Source organism: Beta vulgaris, chromosome 8 (assembly GCF_026745355.1).
Source record: "Beta vulgaris subsp. vulgaris cultivar EL10 chromosome 8, EL10.2, whole genome shotgun sequence".
Classification (NCBI taxonomy): Eukaryota; Viridiplantae; Streptophyta; class Magnoliopsida; order Caryophyllales; family Amaranthaceae; genus Beta; species Beta vulgaris.
In genome coordinates, this window is record NC_079209.1 from 51,034,083 (window position 1) to 51,044,405 (window position 10,323).

General features: G+C 36.7%; 1 protein-coding gene across 1 annotated transcript; it reads left to right on the top strand.

Moving 5' to 3' along the window:
- The first annotated feature begins 7,828 nt into the window (after positions 1 to 7,828).
- Positions 7,829 to 8,410, top strand: LOC125492690 (uncharacterized). The gene has a single exon (XM_048635400.1). It carries the CDS (start codon positions 7,829 to 7,831, stop codon positions 8,408 to 8,410), a length of 582 nt encoding a protein of 193 aa, XP_048491357.1.
- Positions 8,411 to 10,323: the final 1,913 nt, after the last annotated feature.

Consider the following 10,323-nt stretch of genomic DNA (forward strand, 5'->3'; position numbering starts at 1 on the left):
TACAATTAAACAAGGCTAAATCAAATTCGTCTTTGAAGAAACTATAATGAAACAAATCGAGCAATACAGCGCAACCCCCTTGTATTTGCTGAATCAAACTGCTATTGATGATGAAATCTATCATTCTGACATAGTTTTGGAAGAGCATTCTTGATCGAGCCATGTTAACCGCATCCGAGATCACAATACTTTCATGTTGAGTCTTGAACTTCAACCAATAAGAACAATTTCTCATACCTACAAACAAAAAAACCACACTCACAACTCCCATAGGGGAGAAGGAGATCTCCACAACAGAGACTAAAAACCTCATAACAAAGTTTGAAGAAATCTCATAAAGAGATACTAATTTATTCAACAAAACAAGAAAATAAACTAAAAACTGAAAATAAAAGGAAAAAGGGGGCTTACCATGGATGAAATCATCCATGACAGCCCCTAACTGATGAAGAAAGAGTATGGGAGACTACGGTTTTAGAGAGAAAAAAGAGAGAAGGGGAGGCTACGAAAAAGTATTGTTAAATTACTCAGCAAATTACCTCACTATTCTTGTTATTACTTATAAGTCAAGTTTTGATAGATTTGCCTTTATTTTCATTTTAAAATATATCCGCCTACCTGTGCTATTTTTTTTTATTTTCAGTTTTTAGTTCATTTTCTTGCTTTGTTTAATAAGAGAGTAAAATATATCCTACATTAAACCAACTACGATAGGGGGGGGGGGATTGAATTGTAGTTGAGAAAAAAATTTCGAATTTAAAATGCGAATAAATATAACTTAAAAACTTAAGAGAAAAGACACACGAGGTTTTACAAGGAAAACTTCCTAGGTCCAATAGGAAAAAAAAACTTTAACCTCAAGAGATTTTAATTCGACTTTCTTTACTGAAATAGGTCAAAAAAATCTTTCTTTACAACCTAATAAGGACATTCTCTGTTCCTCTATGAACTTGTTCCCAGTCACTCAGTTCCACCTGAACTGATGACACTCACTTTGACTTCACCCAAAATCTTGTCTTTTCTCTCTTTTTTTTTTCTCTTTTTAATCTCAAGGATACTCTCTAATTTTTCTCATACCCAAACACTTAGAGAATTACAATGAAATGTAGAAGAAAAATACAGAAAAACTTTCTCAAAACAATAATTATCTTTTATGCTCGAAAGTTATATATTTTCTTCAAATAAAATTCTTGCTTCTATAGCTGCTTCAATTCTTCTTATTCTCTTGCGCTTATCAAGCTCCACTTTCTCCATGATGTGCTCATGTAATGGAAGGTTGATTATGGCGCGATTTTTGCTCCACTTGTTCCACCAATTTTGCAACGGCTACCAACTTCCACCACTATCCGTTAGTGTGGGAGTGTAGCTAGATTGTAGAAGTGCTTACAGCAGAGAGTTGTGTTTTTATAGCAAGTGGTTCAGGTAGTTGGAGATCCTCAAGCAAGTAGTTCCTCCTTTTTCGCATCACATGCTCCAGCCGGAATTTGCTCAACATTTTTATGCTTGCTCTAACTGTTTTTGAGCCATAAAAACAACAACTGCATATCTAATAACTAGAAGAATCTTTGATACAAAGATTCTTTAGTTAATAGACCATTAAACATACCTTATAATAATACTCAAAGTATATTAGACATAATATCTTGACTTAGATTATAAAATCTTTCTCTACAAGATATATAAAATAAACATGATAATATTTTTGGTGTTTTATAATTTTCTAAAATAAAATCATATTAATATCTAAGTATTTCGCATCACCAAAACATGGAATACAACATTCTTCTTATCCACATCGGTCATGGAGAGGGTGTTTTCCTTCTTGATATCTCTCTTCCTTCATCCACTCTTGGAGTTGCTAGCACATGGTGCCTTTGTTGACATGAGGTTATATGGCTATCTAACACGCGTGCTGCCGCTCAAACCAGGCCTGAGATCTAGAGCTGCATTGAGCTTCTTTTTGGATCAGATTATTTTAAGTGTGTAACGTATGATTTGAAATTAAAATGGTCCAATTGTTACTAACCTTGATTACAACAGTCATTTCCATAAATTAGTTATATATTGAAGTTACAAATTATTTTCTTATTTAATCTGACCTCATTCTCCATTTCTTTACACATAAAACTTACCTATCTTATTTTTCTTGGATTATGCGTGCTATACTCCAAAGCACTCTCAGTTAGTAGTAACTAAGTTTGTTGTTGTGCCTCTGTTAACCTTGGGGAGCATTCCCACCGGTGTCGTTTACCATTATTGTCCGATCGTAAATGCTTACAGTTCAGTGTTTTTCTACCACGTTACATCATTGAAATCTTATTTTTATGTCATTGTTCTCAATCTTTTTCTAACAATGATTACATGAGACAGACGTGCAAATGTAAGGATTAAACTGAAAAATGATTTTGACTTAAGTTATACGGAGTAAAGACTTGCACTAGCGATAAAGTTTTGACCTCATGAATTATTTCATAGTCAAGAGATCAAACTCCACTTGAGGATCCTTAGAGGAAGGTTTTCCTTACCATTTGCCCTTCCTCCAAAAGAATATGATAAACAAACTTGACTAATTATACTTACAAGAGGTGTTAGTACAATTGAATCCTTTATATTACCTACCCAAAAAAGGAGTTAATCAAAGTTAGTGAAAGTATTGGGTCAGACCGCCTGACCCAATATGTTTCGTCGGACGGAGCCGCGAAAACGGCGCCGCTGCTCCTTCTTCATCTTCTTCCTCCGCCGCCGCCGCGTCGCTGCTCCTTCTTCTTCATCTTTTTCCTTCGTCACCTTGTTGTGTCGACGGTGGACGTTCAAGAGAGAAAGACCCGACTGGTGGCAGCCATTGTTGTAGAGGAGAGAGAAATCGGTCTCAGCTTCACGGTCTAGTGTTTGTGGTGGGTAGGAGGAAGATGCCATTGATGTGGAATGAAGAAGAAGGAAAAAGTGAGAGGAAAGCAGAGGTTAGTGTTTTTTTTAAAAAAAAATTTAGTTAGTTGTTAAATGGAAGAATAATAAAACTAAGAATCCAAGTTACTTTCATTTAGAGGTAACTTACTTTCATATAGAGGTAACTTACGTTCATTTAGAGGTAACTTACATCCAACTGAAAAAAATTTAAAACCAACTGAACAAAAATTGAAACCAACTGAAAAAAATTGAAACCAGCTGAATTTTTTTTGAAACCAACTGAAAGTCGTCCGACCAAAGATTATGATCGGACGGTCTGACACAATACCATCTCTTAAAGTTATTACTCCCATCATAATTTCATGCCCAAGCATTTAGTTTGAAGACTTGAAGTAAACATGCATCAAGTATCGCAAATATCACGATACATATATCTAGAGGATTGCAATGTAATATGCTTTTCGATTGATTGGATATGGCCAGCTAAGCTCCACTTTGTCTAAACCCAATGGGCCATTGGAGTTAAACCTGCTTAGTTGTGAACCCATCGCATAGCACATAATCTACAGATCGGTGATTAATTGGGTCATCCAAGAATAGTGAATGTGCCTTTCTATGGGTTAAACAATCGATCTTTTCTCTCTTCTCTTTTCTATTTATAAAATCAAAACTGAGTTTGTTTTTATCCTTGCTTAATTAAATTAATATGAGATAAAGATGGAAGGATCATATTATGGAATAAGCTAAGGGTCAAAATTTTGTAAGTAAGAAATCAAAGAACAAACAACAAACATCCAAGTTTTAGTGTGAAGGAATAAATCACTCGCTACATAATATTACTTAATCAAAGTAATACGCCCACAAGTTGGACACTCTTACAATTGGTTACTCACACATTTAGTTGTGAACACACTCTAACAACGAGTCTATAAATTCCTATTTATAGGACTTCATACACCTAAACCCTAGACCTACTAGAATTAGGAAACTAACAACTTTCCTAGTAACAACCACTCGATATTCTATAACAAGTAGAATATCTTTCTAAGTTTCCTAAATACATTAAACTAGTAAATAGGAAATACCATGAAACTAGAAAATCAAAATATTACACAAAGAGGAAACAAAAACTAAAACAAAACAAATCAAAAGCATCACTTCTTGTATTTGCGGTGGGCTGCACAGACCAATCCATAGACCAAGTATTACAAACAGAAGATCCTCCACAAAAAGAAAATTCACAAAACAATTCAAACACAAGGAAAAGGAAAAGTGAAATTCCAGATGAAAACTCAAACAACAAAAGGAACAAGGGAAATTCCCATTGGTAACCTCGTACTTTTGCTGATTTTCACTGGTAACCTCGAATTTTTTTAAATCCCATTGGTAACCATGTACAATATAAAAATTCTCAACCGTGACTTTAATGAGGAATATTCCATTAAAAAAGGGAATATTCCATTAGATTAACCCCTCAAACTACAATTAATCACCATAATTAAACCCTAAACTCAATATAGGCAAATTGAATCTTTTTTGCGATCCGACCTCGAAACCAACCCTAACAAGGGCAAAACTGCCCCCTATAATATTTGAATACCACTTTTAAAATTTTGTTTACATCACTTTCCACGCAAATCGAGGCACTTTCAGTACGCAAATTGGATCGTTTTTTTGCAAATTCCGACCTCGAAACCGACCCTATTAAGGGCAAAACTGCCCGCTATAATATTTTAATACCACTTTTAAAATTTTGTTTACATCATTTCGTTTTTCCACGCAAATTGAGGCACTTTCAGTACGCAAATACACGCAAATCGGATCGTTTTTTGCAAATTCCGACCTCGAAACTGATCTTATCAAGGGCAAAATTGACCCCTAAAATATTTGAATACCACTTTTTAAATTTTTTCATCATTTCATTTTTGCACGCAAATCGAGGTACTTTGCGTATGTAAATACAGGCAAAACTTACCCCTAAATTATTTACATACCGAAAGTACCTCGATTTGCGTGCAAAAACGAAATGATGAAAAAAATATTAAAAAGTGGTATTCAAACATTTTAATTTAGGGGTCAATTTTGCCCTTGATAGGGTCGATTTCGAGGTCGGAATTTGCAAAAAACAATCCGATTTTCCTGTATTTACATACCGAAAGTACCTCGATTTACGTGCAAAAACAAAATGATGATTTTTTTTAAAAAAAAAGTGATATTCAAATATTTTAGGGGTCAATTTTGTCCTTAATAGGGACGGTTTCGAGGCCGGAATTTGCAAAAATCGAACGGATTTTCCTGTATTTACATACCGAATGTACCTCGATTTGCGCGCAGATACGAAATGATGAAAAAATTAAATAAAAAGTGGTATTCAAATATTTTAGGGGTCAATTTTTCCCTCAATAGGATCGGTTTCGAGGTCAGAATTTGCAAAAAACGATCTGATTTGCCTATATTGAGTTTAGAGTTTAATTATGATGATTAATTATGGTTTAAGGGGTTAATCTAACGGAATATTCCCTTTTTTAATGGAATATTCCTCATCAATGTTATGGTTGAGAATGTTTATATTGTACAGGGTTACTAATGGGATTTAAAAAAATTCGAGGTTACCAGTGAGAATCAGCAAAAGTACGAGGTTACCAATGGGAATTTCCCAAGGAACAAATCCTTATCCCAAAACAATGCAGCTGAAGAACAAAACTACAGTTCCAAGAAAAAATTTCAAGCCCACCACGCGCCAGAATAGGAGAGTAGCGAAAAGGAAACTGCATGGGCCTTCAATGCAGCGACGTAAGAAGCAATTACTCCTCAACCACATTCCTTACACTCCATCAATTCCAACTCCAAGTATTATTAACTCTAACCCTCTCCATTTACACAAACGAGTAAAGTACGAGAATACCCCCCAACTTCAAGAAGGAAACATGTCCCAGATAGTATTTTCCTCAGCAAGAAAATCGAAATCACCTGCTTTCCTCTGGCAAAAAATCCTACTGCTCGATATTCTCTTAAAATACCTGCAGCTAAAAATAACTCTTCAACTTCCAGTTCATTTATGGCAAGCTACTCACTCCCACCCACCTCACTTATATCTATTTATCTACCAATACACTCTCATCCATCTACCTCACAATAGTCGTAACCTAAAACCTAGCCTCCCCTCTCCTTTTCTCTCTCTAAAACCCTAGCCTCCCTTACCCCTTCTTCATCAATTAGGGAGCTGTCATGGATGTTTTCATCCATGGTAAGCCCCTTTTTCCCTTTTATTTTCAGTTTTTAGTTTATTTTCTTGTTTTGTTCAATAAATTAGTATCTCTTTATGAGATTTTCTCAAACCCTTTTATGGGGTTTTTAGTTTCTGTTTTGGAAATCTCCTTCTCCCCTATGGGAGTTGTGAGTATGGTTCTTTTGTTTTTAGGTATGAGAAATTATTCTCATTGGTTGAAGTTCGAGATTCAACCTGAAGAATTAGGGTTTCACAACTTCTGTAAAATTATGGAAGACTATTGGAGTACGTTCATCCCAAAATTTCCGCATCTGCAGATCGTATGCCGAACCAGAGCGAACTCACAGATTGCATTGCTTCAGATGAAGATTTTTATTAAGGCAAAATTAAGTCAAATCTGCGACGTTTACATTTCTAGGGTGATATGTATTTCTATTAGAATTTTATGTTTTTCAGAAATGACTTGTAAGTGTCGTTTGGCGAAATATTAATGAAATCCCTTTTCTTTCTTTCAAAAAAAAAAAAATCTACCTCACATCAGCAAAAATACTATTTTCCATAAAATGAAAAAACAAAGTTTGTCTCCTTCCCAAAAAAGCCCAAGCAACAATTTCAACTCTAAGTCTTCAACTCAATCATGGGAATCCAACATTTTTTTTTTTTTTTTTTTTGAAGGGAATCATGGGAATCCAACATTGGCACGCCACAAGAAGTCAACATAGCACGCCTCTTTCAAGACTTTCACATGGAAGAAAACAACAGGTTCTATTTCCCCTCTGATCCATTCTCTGATCCATTTATCCCATTTGGGTCATTAGATTATCAGGAATTAAACAACATGTTCAGCTCCTCAAATCTGTCAAAGAATAGTAGCCCACTCTCTGATAATTCTCTAGGCACAAACTATCCTGATTCGCCAAGCCCACTGAGCCCCCTAGTCAACAACCAAGAAAAAGAGATTACTCATCACAAGCTAAAATCCGACCCTACAGTTGAGCCCAAACTCAGTAAAACCAAAGCCCTGAAATTTGAGGCCTGGGATGAACTAGGTAAGATAGTACAACATTTCTTAACCCACAAACAGCCCAAACACTCACTAGATCACATGACTCCCAGCTCTGAAATCTCAAACCCTCACTCAGTTCAAAAAACTACAAAACAGACTGTCGCAGACTACCCAAACCCTCCCCCAAATTCTTCAGCCTCAGCAAATTCATTTGAGACAGCCCTTTCACATTTCAAGGAAGAGGACTCTGAGGAGTCAATGGGATTGCAAGAAGATCTTAACTCCAAACCACATCAACTGATTAACCCTCCGATAAAATTCAAGATTTCAGACGATCCTTACTACAGGCACTTCCCCATAGCAAACATCAAGAGAAGAAGAGGAGAGAGAGAAAGAGTGAAAAAGTGGGAACCAAAGGGTTTTCTGGCCCTGCACCTGGCAAGAGGTAACCAAAAGGACACGGAGGAAACAGTTCCAGATTTGAATCTTCCACCCTCGGAAGAGAGTATTCATCGCCCTAGAGCTCCAAAAAGGAAAAAAATCCAGAAGAAATGCAAAGGAAAAAACACCCTAGTCTTTGGACTAGGAACTAGTGAGTCCATCGACAATTCTCCATCAGACAAGGAACCAAGGCTATCTCTGGAAGCAGAAGGTGCGGCTGACCTCGAACAGTCTAAAGGGATTATATGAATATCATCAGCTGGAACTGTAGAGGGTTGAGCTCAAATTCCTCCCCTCTTCACTCTTTCATCAAGAATTTGACAACTATCCTAGCTCTAGATTTTATTTTTCTGTCTGAAACAAAATGCAATGTATCTCAGTTAATTCCGTTTGTTAGTAGATTAGGTTTTAAGCACTGCACGGGTAGCGATGCTGAAGGTAGTAAGGGTGGCTTATTTCTGTGTTGGTCTGATAAGCTCAAAGCCCTTGTCCTTCACACTTCAAAAAATGTAATAGCTTGTAATGTTGTCTTTCCTAATGGTTATGAATGCCGAGTAGGCTTTGTGTATGGGTCCCCGGAGTTAGATTCTCGCAGCGTAGTGTGGACTGAAATCCAAAACCTGATGAGCACAAATCTTGCAGATTGGGTACTAATAGGGGACTTCAATCAAGTTGATAGCAAACACCAAAAATTAGGTGGCAACAGAAAACTATTAGGAGCTCAAGAATTTATCAATTGGAAACTGAAAAATAACCTGCTTGATATTCCCTATAAATTAAAGGAGCCAACTTTACCTGGACAAACAATAGACAAGGAAGGGATCTAATTTTGGAAAGATTAGACAGAGGCCTTTGTAATTTAAACTGGAAGGACGAGTTCCCAGATGCCACAATAACAAACCTTCCAATTATCCTCTCAGATCATAGCCCCATTCTGCTTCAAACTCACCCTATTCACACAAAAAAAGCTAGACCCTACAAACTAGAGAGTTGGTGCCTACAAATGGAAGAAATAAAAAATATGTTGGCAAGAGTTTGGAATTTACAAGTTCAGGGTTCCCCAGCGTTCATCATGCAAAGGAAGCTAGAATTCTTTCTTCAAGACGCTAGATCCTTTTGTCTGGAATTCAAGAAACTTAATACCTTGGACTGGCAGTCATTTCAACAAAAAGCAGACTCCAAACAAAATAATATCCAAACTACTTCACAAGGGGCTCAAGCCATGTTAGAAAGTCAGCAAATAAGAGAGATAATATAAATCAAATGAGAATATTGGAAACAAAGGTCAAAGTCAAAATGGGACAAAATGGGAGATTCCACCACTTCATTTTTCTTCAGGAGTGTCAAAAGCAGGAGTATAAGAAATGAAATCAGAATGATCAAGAACGAAAAGGAAGAATGGATCTCCAGCCAATCGGATTTAAAACAGGTTTTTACAAAGTACTTCAAGGACATTTTCATCCCAACCCAAGATAGAGTTCCATTAGATCCAAATGATGCCCTCCTTCAAAATCTCCCTACCCTAAATGATTCTCATATCAAGATTCTTAATACTCCATTCACCAAAGAAGAAATAAAGGCAGCTGCTTTTTCCCCTAAACCTTTCAAGTCTCCAGGACCAGACGGTTTCCCTCCAGTGTTTTTTCAAGAAAATTGGGATTCAGTTAGAGACAATATGACTGACATATTGCATATGTTCACATCCACAAATCATCTGCTTAGAGAGAGTAACAAAACATACATCTGCCTAATCCCAAAAACAAAGAATCCCACTTCCCCTTCACAATTCAGACCGATAAGACTCTGCAACTCCTCCTACAAAATCATATCAAAGACTTTGGTCAACCGCTTGAAAAGGATTATAGGAGATCTAGTGGGAAACTTTCAAAACGCTTTTGTTCCAGGTCGCCAGCTTGCGGACAACTGTCTCATTGCCCATGAAGTACTCAACTGGGTAAAAAAGCAGAAGAAAGGCACCCTTTACACAGGGATTATGAAAGTAGACCTTAGTAAAGCCTATGACCGCATAAGATGGGACTTTGTGGAAGCAGTCCTAATAAGAATGAAGTTCCCTAGAAAAATGGATTAAATGGATAATGCAGTGCATCACAACAATCTCTTACTCAATTCTCATCAATGGGGAACCCACAACTTTCTTCAATCCAAAGGTGGGCTTGAGACAAGGAGACCCCTTTCTTCTTACATCTTCATATTGTGCATGGAAGCGCTCTCAACTACATTAACAAAAGCTCAGGAAACAAAGGAAATTCAAGGTATCAAAATCGCTAGGTCAGCCCCCTCCCTTTCTCACTTGTTCTTTGCAGATGACGCTCTTTTGTTCTTCAAAGGGATTCCTAAGGTTTGTTGGAAACTGAAAGAGATTCTCAGCGATTTCTGTGAAAAATCCGGAGAACTTATTAACTATGAGAAATCAACTCTAATGTTCAGTCCTAATACTCCAAGAAGATTTAGCTCTCTAATGAGAAAGCCCCTAAAAATGAAAACTACCAATACCCTAGGTACCTACCTAGGGTGTGACCCGGATATAAATGGAGCAAAACTCACAAAGTTTCACGGACCTAGTAGAGAAAGTGAATAACAGGATTGCCTCATGGAAATTCACCAATCTTTCCCCTCCTGGCAAACTAATTCTCATTAATGCTATCCTTTCAGCACTCTCTTCTCATATTCTAGCACTATACAAAATCCCAAAAACAATCACAAAAAGAATTGACTCCTC

Excerpts from the sequence above, each read along its gene's own strand:
- LOC125492690 (XM_048635400.1), top strand. The coding sequence starts at position 7,829 with ATGAATATCATCAGCTGGAACTGTAGAGGGTTGAGCTCAAATTCCTCC.